This window comes from Aphis gossypii, chromosome 2, assembly GCF_020184175.1.
Source record: "Aphis gossypii isolate Hap1 chromosome 2, ASM2018417v2, whole genome shotgun sequence".
Classification (NCBI taxonomy): domain Eukaryota; kingdom Metazoa; phylum Arthropoda; class Insecta; order Hemiptera; family Aphididae; genus Aphis; species Aphis gossypii.
This window is the reverse complement of record NC_065531.1, coordinates 16,553,864-16,572,331: the sequence shown is the minus strand read 5'-3', so window position 1 is coordinate 16,572,331 and position 18,468 is coordinate 16,553,864. Positions and strand designations below refer to the sequence as shown.

General features: G+C 26.1%; 1 protein-coding gene across 1 annotated transcript; it reads right to left on the bottom strand.

Moving 5' to 3' along the window:
• Window positions 1–12,648: 12,648 nt before the first annotated feature.
• On the bottom strand, window positions 12,649–18,353 carry LOC114131551 (xenotropic and polytropic retrovirus receptor 1-like). Its single transcript, XM_027996800.2, has 10 exons — window positions 17,864–18,353; window positions 17,615–17,768; window positions 17,283–17,530; window positions 14,843–15,104; window positions 14,412–14,776; window positions 14,179–14,326; window positions 13,911–14,105; window positions 13,663–13,832; window positions 13,385–13,518; window positions 12,649–13,301 (listed from the first exon to the last, which is right to left on the bottom strand). Exons 1-10 carry the CDS (start codon window positions 17,930–17,932, stop codon window positions 13,046–13,048), a joined length of 2,001 nt encoding a protein of 666 aa, XP_027852601.1. The 5' UTR covers window positions 17,933–18,353; the 3' UTR covers window positions 12,649–13,045.
• Window positions 18,354–18,468: the final 115 nt, after the last annotated feature.

Here is an 18,468-nt window from a genome sequence, read left to right as displayed (position 1 = left end):
TAACGACGAAGAACACTAACTTTCAATATAGGTAGGTACTTGAAGATTTACACTTTACCTAATACCTATTATAATAATATTATGGTGTTCATTGCTTAAGGATATATATGTTAGGCAACACAACACACGTCATTCGTTTCTTTTTGCAAATATTAAAAACTTTTCACTTCGTAGGTCAACATACCGACTTGTTGTCATTTCCGGTCACCGTATAGTCTGTATAGATCTATAACAACAACCTCCTATCCATCAGCGCAAAATAATAATAATCTATCAATATAGATCACTTTCAAAACATACACATACATACATATTGGCATACTGTATATAGTATATATGAATATATTAGCAATATAAAACTAGATAACCAGTATCTGTTTGAACCGGTTATGCCTGATTGAAGATCAATACACATTAAATAATGATTAGAAAACTGATAAATTATTATTTTATGAGGTTAAAAACGTTTAAAAAAAAAATGATCTGAATACAAAGAAAGTGTTACCGACAAAATATAATATTATAATTTATATTCGGAATAACAAATTCAGTTTTAAATTTCAAAAAAAATTATAGAATATTTGAATGTGAAAATATTTTAATTATTAACATTTCAACATTTATAAAATTATGTTCGACCATAATAGTGTGAAATTAAACAAATTTAGATATTGATGTACCACATTATTTGTAAATAACTGCTAACTTTACTATATATCAAAATGGTTTATCAAAGTAAAAGTTTATTTCATATAATTTAAAGTGTATGTTATCGTTTATACAACATGTATAATTAAAACAAATTTAACTCATAATATGAAAGTTAAAGAAAAAAATCAATTAGTTTACGATATAGGTAAAAAAAAATGAATATATTATTACACACAGTCACGCTGATCTTCTTTAAGTTTTAATTCGAACCTTCTTTCTATTGACATCTCATATTTGTGATACATTTAGTTTAATCTGGAAATAAAGTTAGGATTTTTTTAGAGAGGTTTTAATTTTTTAGTTTATGATTATGAAACATATACTAACAAAATCTTAAGCATATACATATTATATGTATAGAAATATTTTTTATGTAAATATGGCTTAATGGGGTTGAAACACCCAAAAAACACTTTTATGAGTATGGCACTTATCTTATTAAATTTAGTACACAGATGTTGATAAATTTTAAGATTAACATATTTTCACAATCAAAATAAAAATTGACAAAATAAATTGATTCCAAAACTAACACTTGTAAAACAAATCTATGGAGCAATAATTTGATTTCGATTGATTTCCTTGACGTGCAAATAACTAGACTAGATAAATATTTAAATATAGGTACATAATAAAATATGTTCAAGGATTTCGGATAACTGCGCAATACAGCTAAATTAAATTCATTATGAAATCACACTAGCTGGTACTAACGGATTTTATTAAAAAAATTTTATTTTAGTTTAATAATAGCATGTCTGCATCTCGTTTTGTATACTCCAAAGAGAGGCAGAATTTTATGTACTTTAATCCACTGTAGATGACCCAAATAATATGGTTGCCATATACTGCAGACAAGAGCACTTCTGGCGTTTTGCGATTGACAGCGGATGTGATAGGCAGGTACAATAATAATAATGCAATACCCGTAGCCATATTTTTAAAAGAATTTGAAAGTCACAATCAATAATATAGTAGTTATATTATAATATATGTTTCAGACTTCAGAGCGTACATAATATTACAATAAATATAAAGGTGTATTGTTTATGTTAAGTTATTTAAATAATTGGACCCAACGTGATTCCAAAACCGTTACGATTCAAAAATATCAGGAGCCTGCAGAAAATAAGTCGTTGGTGGAAACAAACTGCACACCATACATCATAAATAATAATAATATATATTAATTTACATTATAATAATTTTATATTTACTATATTGTATACAAAAACGCGCCGATCAAATAATTATGCTACCTAGTTAAATACAATAGAAATCTTAAGTACGTCTTCTCGTTAAATGTGCTCAAACTTTGCAGTCCCGCCTGAAATTTCTATTTGTCTACTTGTATCACTTGATACAACTTTTATCAGTTAGTGTGATACTATATGTAGCCTGTTTGATGTCACATTAAACAAACATTTCTATTTTAATATTTACGAACGATATTATTGATCGTTTAATCCAGTCATTGACGTAAACATGTGCCGATTTACACATGCTGCAATACATTTTTTTATTAATTGGATCCAACCAAATAAATTGTTATGTGTCCGACGCAAATAAAAATATTACTTTTTATATTCGGAATTTTTGTTTTATCGCATAATATACACGTATCTATATAGTTGTTATGTTATATTTATAGTAGTCCTGCAGGTGATCATTGTTTCCTAGTTATTGCCAAACACAGCAAATTTATTATGGCTAATATTTTGTAAAATTAATTTAATTTTTTTTTATCAATATCTTCGAGTATACGAAAGTATACGAAATATTATAATATTAATATTATACTTGACACGTTTGACACACCTGTTGTAATATACTTTAATACAATTATGTTTATGTTTTTATTCGATTCTTTATGAATACTTAATATTTATATATCTTCATACTCGAGGACATTTATATAAACTTATTAAAAAGATACAAATCGCAACACACCCTCGATGTTTAATTAATTAATGAAATTTTCTACGAAATAACGCTTTCTGAAATTTCGAGGTAATTTGTGATGACGTGTATGTTTTATTGTGAAAAAAAAATAATTATTAGAACATTTATACTAACGCCTCCGGATGTATGATAAAATATAATGGTTGATTGTGTAATTATATGACCAATTATACAATGAGATTTGTTTTTTGCATAATAATATTATTATTATTGTGTTGATACACCGATATATATAGGGGTCATCTAAGAATTTAAAACAGATTATCTTATTCAGCCTTGATTTTCGAATTTCAGAGAAAAACCCACACACTACTGATAAAAAACATTATATAACATTTAGATATTGCTAGGTTAAAAAAAAAATCTGTACGAAAAACCGGACTGCAAGATTATCAGAAGTTTGCTTACCTCAACATGGGACAATACAGGTGCGTACAATTTCTTATTATCTAAAATGTTAAAGATAACGATAAACAATCGCACACAATTCAAAATTATGTTCAGAGATGTATATAGATTATATATTATATATATCCTACACATATAATATAAAAATTAACTCTTTAATACACTTGAATGTTTTAGATTCGAGAGGGATGGTGTAAAACATACCATGAAAACAATATGTACTTTTAATTGAATAGTTAACAACTATTGTATTAGAATTTAAAATTACATAGGTATATTTGTATATTATATGTAAAGACGCAAAATTATATACGATACAATTTTGTAGAGCACAGCGAGCACAATCCGTGTAAAACTGTATTTTATGTTTTAGATCTGCGTTTTTTCTTTAATAATACTCAAGTAACAAATAATAGTATGACATACCTATATTTTATACAAGCAAATGTTTTTAGCCAAAATACGTTTACGTATAATATTAAACCAGATGGAATATTTTATATTATTATACATGACTGTTTTACTATTAACTTCTATAGATACATAAGTATATTATTATATCTATGATTACCTATTAAATAATATTTGGATGATTTTAACTTTGTACTACCTATATTAATGTAATAGATATATAAAGGTATATTATAGCAGCTTAATTAATTTATTAAACACATCTACACATAGCCATATAAGGTACTTATATTATGTTTAAACCTTGAAATAAGAAAAAAGAAATTGCTTTTCAATTCTGCACCACAGACGTTGACGTGTGTGTTTATTTTTACACTTAACTCGTGAATATTCATAACATACAATAATAATTTAGGTAAACGACACGGCTTTGTTCATTTTTTCGTAAATTACTCTATTCGTGAAACCGACGCTAATGTTTTATTTTCACATATCTACATTATAATATCATAATAATATATTTAGACAACTATGTATATTATATTAAAGTATAATAATATTATATTATTATATAGTACCTAACGTTTAATTTGTATACAAACAGTACCTGTCTAAAAAATATTAATAGTTTATCTTTTTAAAATTAAATCTATAAAATATTTATTTAGGACTTAGGAGTATTCCGATATACATGTATAGGATTTATATTATAATATGTTTGTTAAGTGCTACATAAATAGGTAGTACCTACATATACACAAACAAATCTTCCTGTACAAATCTGTACGTATATATAATGATTAACATTATCTTTTTATTTATAATTTCAGAAAATATGATATATACCTACTAATACATAATGTATTCTCAATATGAATAACTTAATTAATAAGTAATGCAAATAAAATTAAAGAGCATATAATTTTAATTTCAAGTTTAAAATTATTGCAAAATGTTGTATCCAAAGGTTACCTATAGAGTTAATAAATGATGATCATACAATACTATGCATAAGAGTATAATAATAATAATATGTATACAATTGACAAGGGCTGATGAATGACACGAATGAAGATGTTACTGGTCAATGTTAATTGACTAGTCAACACTATTATAAAAGATTTTTGTTTAAGTCTCTCTATTTCGTTGGTAATTCACATTTCTTTGAGAATTTTCCTACTAAGATTTCCGTTAACGATGAATTGTGTATGTATAAATCGGAGTGGTTTTTGAAACATTTTATGTGTACCTATACAGTTTTTATGAAAATCGCAAAATGTATTATCATAAAAATATATTGTAGAGTTACGAGTTACTTATTTTCAATTAAATGCAAACGTGATAATAACTGTCAGCTTAAATTGACAGCATACATAATAATATTATTATATTATTATATTTTACTATGTATATTATAATTATTTAGATAATTATACCAATTTAATTACATAGATACGTTCATTGTATGATGAATAATGATACACTGTATAGTATAAATTGATAATAGTAATTTACTTAATAAATTCATAATACAACATGCACATTACATTATATTTTGTAACAAATCAATTTTTCAATTATAACGCGTGTTGCTCTTTGAGTTCTATCACGCAGTTAATATTTTTAATTCACCAATGCACGTCGATTTTAATATTATACATTCATATCGTCATCACACTCTATAACACAGGGGCGACCAAATGGTCGATCGCGGAAATTTTCCCGACATTTTAGATCTTTGACAAATTCACATTAAATTAATAAATAACAGATATTGGTCACATTTCACAAACTTGCCATAAATTTATATTTTATCTATTTTTATTATATTATGTAAAATATAAACAATTGTATCAAGTAACTACATTCAACTTTATAATATACTTAATATCATATTGTCCAATGATTAACTATCGTCACTTATCGGGTTATTAACATAATTTGTTTTCAATATGCTATCTCATAATCATGTGTTGTTTACATATGTGTATTCTTTTATAGTTTTATCATTAAAGTATTAAACACAATAGATAATATCTACATATTAACATCTTATTATAACTAATTATAACACCATCTCTATCAAATAGGCTCAGTTATTTTTGTGAATACAGAAGTATAGTATAGTATAGCGTATAGTGCAGTATTACTCTCCCATTAGTCATAATGCGATAATTTTTACTATTTTTCGAAAGTATATTACTATTAGGTATCTCTACCTATTTACTGACTACATAATATTATATATTTTTATATAATAATATATCATACGAGTTACTACACGTACAGGTACACCATTGAAATTTGAAATACATATATTTAACCATTATAATATTATGTACATAAAATTGTATGCAGTAATGCTGTATGGTGTTTATGTTAAATATTATAGTCATGTCCACAAAGGATGCAAGGTAAAGATACTGATATAATAGCATCTGATCCAAATCCTGAAATAGCGTTCTTTTATCTCCAAAAACATCTTAACCAACTACAAACTACATATTTAAGCTTATGAATTTTTTTTTTTAAATCTTTATGCTTTTTTGATCAAAATTTGAAAAAATTGTTTATAAAATTTAAATGCATACATATTATATATTATAAAAGACAATAGTACTTACTACTTAATCATGGTTATTTACATATAATATAAATATATAATAATTAGTTTGGTATTTTAGCTTGGTATTTATTATACTCGACAATTTTTTATAAATTATAAAATTGTAGGTTAAATAAGTAAATTAATATTAATTACTATAATCTTCATTTTTAAATAATTATAGACTATAATCTAATTTCTAAATCCATCATGGACTACATACTAAATAGGTATTTACTATTTACTACTTAAACTTAATGACTAATACAGTACTAGTTCAAAATGTCTTAGGTACATCAACATTTTCAAAATAGTCGTCTCCTTAACAATTTTAGTAAAATAAACATTGCGATTTCAATATAAACCATAGTATTGCCATAAGCTCATAAGATACTCCTTAAATAATATACAAATCTAGGCATTTTAAAAAAGGGGTTTTAAGTATGCTTAAATGCTTTGATTAGAATTCGAATTAACTCATAAATAAAAAGATAAACTGAGGTGAACGATGAGTAGATATAATATGTTAGGTGAAACGTGGTTGACTATGTATATCCTTGTTTATCCATGTTCGCTGTACCTATATAGACACCTGTCAGGTAGGTTAGTTAGATGGTTTATCTTTATATTTATATTTTATTACAAGTTCGATTTAAAAAAAATGTATAGGTACCTACTTAATAGAACAACTGACCAAGTAAATAATTTTTAAACAATATTCTATGTTACATATTATTATTTATTTACCTAGTTATTTATATTTTGTAATAATAAAAATTACAATAGTCATTGTTTGATTTATATAATAATTTTAAACTCATTGAAGTATACATTCGTATAATCGTGTAGTAGGTACGATTAGCGAGATTTGTCAATTTCATTTATTTAAATACAATTATTACGAAACGACATAATAGTATAATATTATTGTATAATAATTATTGGTACATAATACACGTCATCATGTCGTTCATTCGTAATTTATTGCATAAATTAATTAATAATATAAAGTCGTCTTAAGTTATAAAACGTTGAGTATTTAATATCTATATAAATTTAAAATTATAAAATATAGATATTATTTTACTTACATGTATTCTGTTGGAAAATCCTATTGGTTGTTTAAACATGAAATAAATTAACGTGTATTTTCAGCTGGAAAAATAAAGCCAAATTCGTAACGGCCGGTGATTTTTTTTAAACGAGTCTATGTTTTTGTCTACGTAGTTTGAGCCGTAGTTATGACCTTGATGTGCACCGATTATTAAATACTAAAAACAAATAAAGCTGCACAAGCCTATACAAAACAGCACTTAATAATATTAATATATATTAATATACAATACATGGTTGTCATGATGGAGCCGGGAGGAAGTGGAATAGGGACATAATAATATTATTATGTTATACCTTTACCTGTCAATTTATGAGTATAAATCATAGGTCATACTCACAACCAAGCCTACATTTGGCTATGTAAGTATATAGTTTGTATTTTACCACATTCAATCATTACCATAAAATAATGTTATATAAATTTAGTAAACATAATAATATAAGATAACAGAATCCAATCAATTTAACCAGTAAAGTTAAGTATAAATCATTTACATTTTCGCGTATATAGCAATAAAATAATTTAATACGAGTCAAGGTCGACAATATTGTATATTTATATAGGTAATATTATAATATGTATAATACAGAGTTCGTTAAACGTATAAATATTGAAAACATTATAATAATAATATGTTCTATAATCGAAATGAATCGATTTCTGTACGCAAGGACGCGAGGTAGTACACAAAATAAATGGATTATAATTTAAAAAATTAACGAAGAACAAAATAATATTATGCAAAATATCTCTTACGCCTATTTACGTTATCATATAATTATTATAGATACAATAATATATGTATAAACTGAATAATATACCATTTACTAATATATACTAATATACTATATATATTTAGGTAGTTTAAACTTCAGGAAATTAAACTAAATTATCTATTAATTATAAACTTAAATATTTTGTTCTTAAAATAGATTCGTTAATATTTCCTGAAACGTTCTTTCTTGTAGCTATAGGTAGTTTACCAATATAATATTATAATACCGGCTACATGATTATAATTTATAATATATGCCTAAACTTCCTAAATAAATTGGCGTATCATATACCTACCTATAATAAAATTCCCTAGAGGTTAGAATATTATAATACATTTATTTATACAGATTATAGGTACGTTAAAAGTATTTTAAACGTGAACATTGTATAATTATATAATCTATAACATATTACATTTTTTTAAGTTTATTTTTATTTATTATTAGTTTTCATTTATTATACTTGGGCGTATAAATTGACATATAGGTACGAAACAATACCTATAAATTATAATATTATATAGGTACACCTACAACTGCGCAGATACACGGTCTGGTAAGCGTATTTCAAGTGTTCGTGGCGTGCAACAGTAGAATATTTAACATAAAACAATAACTTGAAAATGTGTAAAACGATAGTCAATACCTGTTAAATGTAAATATAAGTAGAGTTTCCTCATCCGCACTGTAACCGAGTTCAGCACTTCGCAAGTCGACTAAACGGTTTATATATTTGCATTAACTGATTTAACTGTTCAAACTTCAAACATCAGAACACTAGACAAGTGTAATAATGCCGAGTCAATAATATTCATATCAAAAATGCAAAGACTCTCAACGCGTAGTAGGTACCTACTACCTAGGTATATAATATAATATATCTTATATGTCATAATGTTTGAAAAACGTTGTAACGGAACCGGAAGACTGTCAACCATTTAGAATGTGTAGCTTTTTATAATAATATGTAAGTATATAGCTACACCTAGGTCACGTAATTCAGTAATAATTGTGATTTATTAGTGTGTGGACGATACACCTAACACCAATGCTATAATGTCGCAGCTATCGTAGTATACCGCGGTTCTGTTGCGAAAACCGTATAAGGTGACGTGAATGTGACTAACAATACATAATATATATATATATATATGTATTAAATATTTATACTTCTACGTAATATTTAAAATAATGTTTTGTGTAGAACTGTATTGTATTATACAAACTAATAATAATATGCATGTAGGTACTTTATATAGGTATATAATATGCAAGATGTAACGGATGACAAATCATTGTGAGGGCCAACGATGGTTTTTTTTTTTTTTTAGTTTCGGTTGTTATAATTGTTACCTTACCTATATACCTAAGTATGACGTGTTATATATTATATACATATATATATACGAAGTACTGAAATGTGGACCTTCTCCTGTCAGAGGTTCAAACTCTAACCATGGAATAATTTTATGCAAAAATGTCATACAAGTGTTGGGCTGACGAAAAAAAAAATGTTTAATCAATGAAAATATGAAATATCTGTATCATAACCGTGTAAAATTATTTTTAAAAAAGTAAGTGGACGATGTTTTTTTATTGTACATAATATAAATATATTATGTCGAGTATAATGAAATAAAATTGTGTGCCCCTGTCTACTTATATTATGTTAGTGATGTTTTATTATTTTTATTTTTTTAAATTTTAACTTCGCTAGTTGATATTTTTTAGCATAAATTAATAAACAAATATATGGTATTTATTAGTAGCGTATTTACGGGGGGAGATGAGCTGGGGGATATAATCTCTTTCCCTTATTTTTTTAGCTTATTGATATTAGCATTAGGTAGCTTTTATGAAATGATAAAAAACATATTTAAGAAATTCTATGTACATTATGTAAATTATTTAATATGTTATAATTATAAGGTTTGTTCACCTACCTACTATGAACATATATAATTAGGGCTAGGATTTTAAAGCATACCTATGCTTCTTTTTTTATACATGAGATAGAGATCTAATTTTTTTACATAAATTCGTTTCAGGTCATTATGATATCAAATAAATCAATTTTTTTTTTTTACTTTTTTATGTAAATGCTTTTTTTTAAATTATTCCAGCTGTGGATCTATTATAATATGTTTATTATGCTATTGTTATAAAAACAAATGAATTAATATGAAATGTAAAAACCCAGAATGCGAACTAAATGGTTATATTGGATTATGATTGTTTTCGTTATCGGTTTGTTTATCTATTAAATGTATGAAACGTATAGATTATCGATTTACATGTAACCTGCAGTACCTAGATACGGTCAGTATGCCTAGAATATCGATATCGATCGTTTCAATATTTAAAATTTAATGTTTTAATTTGAAACCTTTGAAGTATTTACCGATCACTTTAGTAGATGATGTAGAGAGTTCGTTTTCTATGTATAAGATATTCTATTATTCTGTCGAAGAATAGAGCCAGATATACTACTGCAAATCTAGGGAAATACATGGCAAATAATTCTTTTTTTAATTTAAATTAATTTTTCAAATTTTTTTTTCATTTTTATAACCAGTTAGTGTTAATTATTGGTCATGCTTTTTTTTGTTTTTTTTTTTAAATAAATAAAATCTATTTTCCTTTTTTGCTTTTTTAAAACAATCGTGAGCTTTTTTAGTTACTTATTATGGTTTAAAATCCGAGCTCTAAGTATAATTTATATTAGTTATGATTCATACCGTAGTACCGTACCTACCTGTCCTACCTATATGAAGTTATAATAAATTGATAGTAGGTATCTTCATATATTTCGTGGAGGTAGAAAAACTATTTTAGTCATATCTCCCTCCCTCAAATAAATCCTAAATACGCCACTGGTATTTATTACTTATTACTTGTCTAGTTGTCTAAAGTATAGATAATCACTAATCAGGTAATTTAGTATGATTCTTAATAAAAAATGATTCATCTAAAAGTAAACACTCATTTTCTCGAAAAGTATTATTTTTTAGAGATAGGTATAAGATAATTGTTAATTAGTTATAACTTATGAATTATGATTAGCTAGATATTTAAAACCCTTTCAGTCCCGATTTTAAATGAGATTAAATAAATTTAAGATTAAATGAGGAAAGTGGTGGATGGCACAGGGATAGGTAATTCATAAAATGTTGGTGCACTATTCCATTTAGATACTAAAGGTTTCAATATTTAAAACTATTTAATTACTAGTTCGAGATTTTATTTTTGAAATTCTAAATTCCGAGAAAAATATTCTGGTAAAAAATATATATAAAAAAAAAGTACCATAACAATTTAAAAAAAGTTTATTTTTTAATATTTTTCTCTTTTCTTTTTGTAATGACTTCAAAGTTCAAATGAAGTAAGAATAAATTTCTAAAAATGTCAATAATAATTTTTAAAAAAAATTGTGTTTGGAGCTTACTCTTAACATAATCACTACTTTTATAAGCCACCTTTATATGATGCATGATTATTTATCTAGAATTACAATAGAATTATAAAATAGGTTATAACTTATAGGTAAATGTACCTAGTAACATATATATTATTACACCTAATAATTGAGTCATTACTGGTAGGTACCTCAAAATATAAATTTATAATAAATGCGAATAGAATGTCTTAATTTTCTTATTAAATGAAGTGTATAAAAATACCTGTCTGAATAAATAAATAAAAATAAATATAATATATATTATATCTACCTATTATTTTATTTATGACTCTTATGTTTTAGCTTAAAGTACAGATTGTCTTCGAGTTCATAATTGAAGTTTAATGTCTCTTTTCTTAGTGTAGGTATAAATGCGTATTCTATTGCTTTTATACAATTTGTACAGAAATACAGAATAGTAGTAAGTAAATACCTAATAGTACTTATTAGATATAAGATAGATATATATTAGATAGGTATAAAAATCATTATAACAGTGTTCATCACTCATGCTTATTATTATATTATTAGACTGATCAGTGATCAATCGGTTAATTGATTAGTCAACCTGACTAATTAAATAATAAAACACTAAACCACTTACATGTTTTTGAACAATTGAAGTTTAAAGACATATATGAATATTCACGCTAAAATAACAATTTTTCCTCTTTACTTCAAACTTAACAACAATTTTTGTTTTCTTGTCGTGTTCAAAAAATATAAATTGTTAATAATTGAAACATTTCACTGTTACTTAAATTATACCAGGGTTTGTGAGCCTTATTATCTAAAATACATAGTTATTTAAATAAATATTAAAATATTTCATAAAAAAGTTCACAAACAATGTTTAATTATTGATAAAATTTCTAAATATTTTATTAACCATTTTAACAAACATGAATTGTTAATAAATATATGAATAAATAAAATATAACAGATTTTTATTATAAAACTATTTTTAATATTATAATAATATAACACAATGACAATTCAGGTGACATTCATACTGAAGGTTTTATTAATATAAATCATAGTTATTTAAAATATATTTTTTTATAAATGTGTACACCTATAGTTTAATTCCTTAATTATAACTAATTTGGCTTTCATGGAAAACACATTTAAAAGGAACATTAACAAATAATAGTAAGAGTAATTAATAGATTAGTTATGTTGAAAACATGTTTTCACTATGTTGAATTGAATATTATTTATTTTCTAAATCACAAGAAAAAATAAAATAAGGTAGGCATCAATTTTCCGTGTATCCATAATAAAATCTTAGCGAATACTATACCAAGGTTAATTGAAAATATTATACTACTTAATTAAACTAGAGATCACAGTATGTAAGTGTATAAAATCATTTCAGTACCCTTTTTTTATTTCATTTTAAGTAATACATTAAGCAACTTGCATCAAAAATAAGTTCTAAAAATTAAATTAAATTCGATTGTTTTCGACTATATATAATATATATATATATATATACTTGAGCTTACAAAGTCTATTATTAAAAATACAATTTATTTCTATACAAAATGTAATGGAATAATAAAGTAGAAATATTTTATGCTAATTCTTTATTTGGTTTATTCAGTTAAATCCAAGGAATATGAATGCTGATCAGTAACTAACTGCAATTTATCTTCTTTAATAGATTTTTTTGATGGTAGAAGTTTACGTTTCCGTCTGTTTGTCACACTCATATCTTCATCCATCATACGTACTATTTGAGCAGAATCAGAGAAATCAATTGGTGCTATTGATATATCTCTCACTGCTCGGAACTTGCCGCAATTGTTCAGATGTTCATTTTCTAAGCGGAAGAAATTCCATACAAACCGTCTGTAATATTTACATATTAATAGTAATTAAAAATAGGTTTTTAAATCATACATAATTTGAATACATTAAATTTTACTCCTTACCTAAAGACTTCAAGAGGTGATACTAAAGAATTAGCCATTTCAGTACTTAAAATGCCATTACTTGTAAGTATGTATTGTGGAACCCACAATAATCTAATTACAAGGTCTTCAATAATTGCAAAATAATAATAACCCTAAAATATATTAATTAAAATTTATTAATTTGACTCTATTAACATAACATAAGATATTGGTGGCACAATTTAAATGTGTTTAAAACTGCATAAGTATTAAAAATTGTCTTTTTGACTACAAAATAAAATAAAAATTAAGCTCACTGTATTATCATATACAATTTCTTCTCTTAAGAATGTATATTCTCCAGAATTGTTATTGAATAAACCCCAGTCCATTTTTACATCCCAGGTGTATGTATAAATTGAACTTATCACAGAACAAATGACCCAAAAGAAAAAGAATGGATTGTCATAACTATCTGCATAATTATCTACAGCAAATAAAAAATAGTTAAATACATTTGAGCATATTTATAAGTAATAAACATACAGTCTAAAAGGCTAATTACTTTTCGTTCTTTTCAACAATGCTCTTGCAAATACAACAAAAAACGTTGTTGAATACTTTCCAGCATTAGCTAAATGTGGAAATGTTTCACCAGTATCCCTGTAACGTCTAATACATTGAGCAAATCGAATCCACGCAGGTATACAATTGACTATCATTTTTGAAATAAAATATTCCTCAACATTAAATTTAACATCTAAAATTTTTGAAATAAAAAATTAATATTGATGACCAATTTAAAAATAATATTTTATAAGAGATTTTTTTACCTGAAGTTTGATACCAATTATTATTGTAAATGTAAAAGCAAATCAAGTAGTGAGCGTCAAGCAGAACAGTTACCAGACTGTTCAATTGATCAGCGAGCCAAAAGTCAGCAAATCCGACATAATAAAATGGAGCACAAGCCATTCGCCACTAAAATATAATTTTTACACTTCAAATATTTTATAAAATAAATAAACAACTTGTAAATATATATATATACACATAATGAACTTACTACTATACGTAACAACCAAAATCTTGCTTCAAAGTAAAATATTTTAATTGGGTTGATCATCAGCAGTGTAAATAAAATTACTAAAGACAATGGATTTATATATGCTGGTATACTCAGAGCATCAGAATATAAGTAACCTAAAATACTAAGAGCACACACAACACCAAGGATTCCTGCAATTTCAAAAAGGTGTTGTTCAGTGACATGCTTTCTTGGATCCAGTTCGAATATCAAGACATGATTGACACCAGAAGATCGCCATCCATAAACATTTATGCCCATCAGAAAAAGGAACTCTATTATAAGGAATGGTCCACGATATAAACGGAATGCTTGTTTAATGTTGGTATTTTTTTCAAAAGTAGCTAAAACAATAAATCAAATATTTTTAAAAATAATTTTTTTTATACTTATGGGTACAATGCACTCACCAGAAATGAAAATTGCAACTAGCAAAACAATAAGGCATCCTAAGTACAATCCTACTTTAAAAGTAGTCCAAGGACTTTGTGTTTCGCCAAGAGGTGGAACTCTTAGCCGTTTCATAGCTTTTTGACGATCACCAAATTCCAGATCGTGAGTAACAGTATGTTCCGTTTCATTAATTAAACGTAATATGTCTTTATTTGTATAAAAATGAGATATTTCTACTTGCTCTTGACGCCACTTTGCACCACTTTCTTTATTCAACAACTAAAACATATAAGTTTTTGAAATGTAATAATTTAGTAAAAAAATTTTGATAAAAATATAAATATATATATATTGGACACAGTATATCTAAAGCTTTTTAAGGTGAGAGAAGTTAAATAATAATTTATTCAACTTTGTAATAATAATGATTACATTTAAATTTTAAATTAACATTTAAGTTGATACTTACTCTCTATAAGCAATAGCTTGTGATAAGAGTAGGGAGTCTTAATATAATTACAATAATTTATACACAATTTTACAATACATAATATTTATAAATACGAATACAAAATAACCGAAACAAGTCCTAAAAATATAACAAATAAAATAGGTATTATAATAAAGGCAAAGATAAATTTAAAGGAAAAAATAAAATTTATAATATTTCACAAAAATTATATATTATTATTAATTGAGATTCTGGGTGTGTTTTAAGTGGGCAATCAGTTAGGTTAAATTCTTAAAGTAGGCCACAAAGCTTTTGCTATATGATAGTATGATACTCAGTGTCAATTATGTGTAATATACTAAATATGGTATACATTTAATTATAATATGTTGCTTTTATGAATACATAAAAAAAAATTATGTTAAATTAAAATAGGTTATACTTAAACAAATTCTTATTTAGTTGAATAAAGCTAAAAAAAGTAATCACATTAAAAGAGGGTACTTAGATAAATGTAATAAGTTTAATTGATAGATATTATTCTTTATTATTATTCATTGCAGAAATCTATGATAGTACTAAGAATATATTATCTAAAATATATATATTTATTATTAGTAGACATTAGTTAACAATAGTGGAACATGACACAAAATTGATAAATCAATAGAAGACATTTAGATTAAGTTTTATGATTTAAAAGATATAATTAAGTATGATTATTATGTTTAATGTTACATTATCTAGGCTTATTTTAGTACTAAAGAAAAGTGTAAAATTTAAAACTAATGATAAAAGTATTTAAATATAATTGTTTTCTTTGAATAATATAAACTAATGTTAAATTATTAAAATTTTAATATTTTATTTTTGTACACAAATATTTATATATTATGTGTACATATTATATCTATGAGCAACAAATACAATAAAAATAATATAATATAAAAATAAGTATAAAACAGATAAAATCAAATAATTTAATTAAATATGTTTGTTGAATAATTTAAAATTTGAATGACATGTATAGTTGCATAGATGTAACCTAATGTAACTGCATAACTATACAAATACTTAAATATCTATAAATGATGTGGATCTTTTTTAGAAAATTGTTGTACTGTGTTTTTATTCATAACCTATCATTATAATTTAAATACCTAATGCCAGGTTGTACAAAAAAATTGATTAATTTAATGGGTCAATAAAATTTAATGGAATAATAATGAACTACTAAGTAATGTTTGATGGATCATTAGCTCACAATTGATTTATTAAAGGTTAAAGGATTGTTAATTTAATCCAACATAAAGGTATTTAATCTCTTTAAGAAATAATCCGTCCATTTTATAAGATGTAAGAATCACTTTTTTAATACAATCTAACCTAACAAACTACAAAACTAGTCATAGTCAAACACTTCCAGTAATTTCATCATTCATCTAATATTATCATAAATAATACATTAGAGTAGACAAAACAATTAAGTAATTTAAATTGTACAAACATAATTGGTTGACTAATTTATTATTGACATACCAATTTTATTTGTGTACAAATAAAAGATTGGAAAATAGCTAATAACTATGAAAATATAAAATCAATGTCTACAAATTATTTTTTTTTTTAAAAATACTGATAAAACAGAATTCCCATAAAACTATTTCAACATAATATTAGTTAATCAAATAAAGAAAGGCAAATAATAATAACAAAAAAAAAATTATAAATGGATTAAATTATAAGAAAGTAATTAGAAACCAAATGATAAGGTATAATTGAGTATACAAATTGATGACAGTAAGAATATTTGAGATCACAGTTTATCAATTAAGTAGGTAATAATAAATTAGTATTAGATTCTACAGGATGATATTAAAATCCAACACAATAAATAAGAAATAATTTACCTAATCTAGGAATTTAACAGCATAATATTGTGTAAGTAGGTATTATGAATTTAAAAAATGAAGCTTAAACTAAGATATTATTTAAAAAATACAAACCTTATCATGTTTTTTCAAAATCTTTTTAAAACCAGTATAGTTTAGATTTTGATAATTTTGCAAAAGTATCAAGCTCAAATAAAACTCGCTGAAAGCTAATTTAAGCTCTTGTACTTTGCGTTGAGGTAAATTCAGTTTATTGGAATCAGACTTTTTGCCATAATCTTTCATTTTTATTGCAGTGGATGAAAGCAAGTCAAGCTCATTCTTTAGTGTTGAAAACTTACGCATTGCTTCGGCAAGTTTTTCTAAACAAAACCATCATAATAAATAGATAATAATAAAAATCAGAGTAGGTACTGTTATATTTTTGAGTATTTAGTAAGACAAACCAGAGTAAAATACGTTGATCTTAGCCAATTCCTTTTCGCAATACTGTAAAAAGTGTTCGTCGAACTGAATGAAACGGCGGTGCAGGCTTTCGGGATCCGTGGACTCTACTGAAGGCGCTTCCTCTATGATTTTGTAAAGCATCTCTTTCATGTCCTATAGACAATAACAAGCGAGGAGATCAGCAACACGGTCAGTGAGTGGTGAACATGTCGAGCAAGGAAGGGCTCTGGTTCTAAGGACACACATACCTCGTAATTGATGTACTGCTTCCGCCATTCCGGCGTGATGTGGGCCTGGAGATGTTCGGCAAACTTCATTTCGGTGGAGACTATACGAGCTTGGGCGGGGCGGCGAGAGATCGGAAGCCGGAGAAGTAACGAAGCGAATAAACGCACAAAGAAAAAAGAAAAAAAGAGGAAGAACGCGGACGGGGAAAGACGTTAAGTACCTAAGATCACAGCGAGTTAAGTCATGTGTGGTGTAAGCGTATCGGAAGTACTAACCGCCGACTAGTACGACCGACCGACCGACGATCGTGTGCGCAATATGCCAATATATAGCAATACTGCGATGTCCGTCGCGCCAGTCGATGACGGAGAGTCGCGAAGATAAGTGAACAATGATTTTTGAAGTGGTGTTTTCCTCTCGTGCGAGTGTCAGCGATAACTGCCGCGCTGATAAGACGTGATAACCGAACGTTTCGCGTGCACGCGGTCGACGCGGGCAGAGCGCTCGTGCGGACGGAACCGCAACCGCGATAAACGTCCTCCGCCTCCGCCGCCGCCGCCGCCGATTACCCTCCACACCGGCCGCGGAGGAGCGACCGAGCGTGTCGCGCGCGTGGCGACTGTTT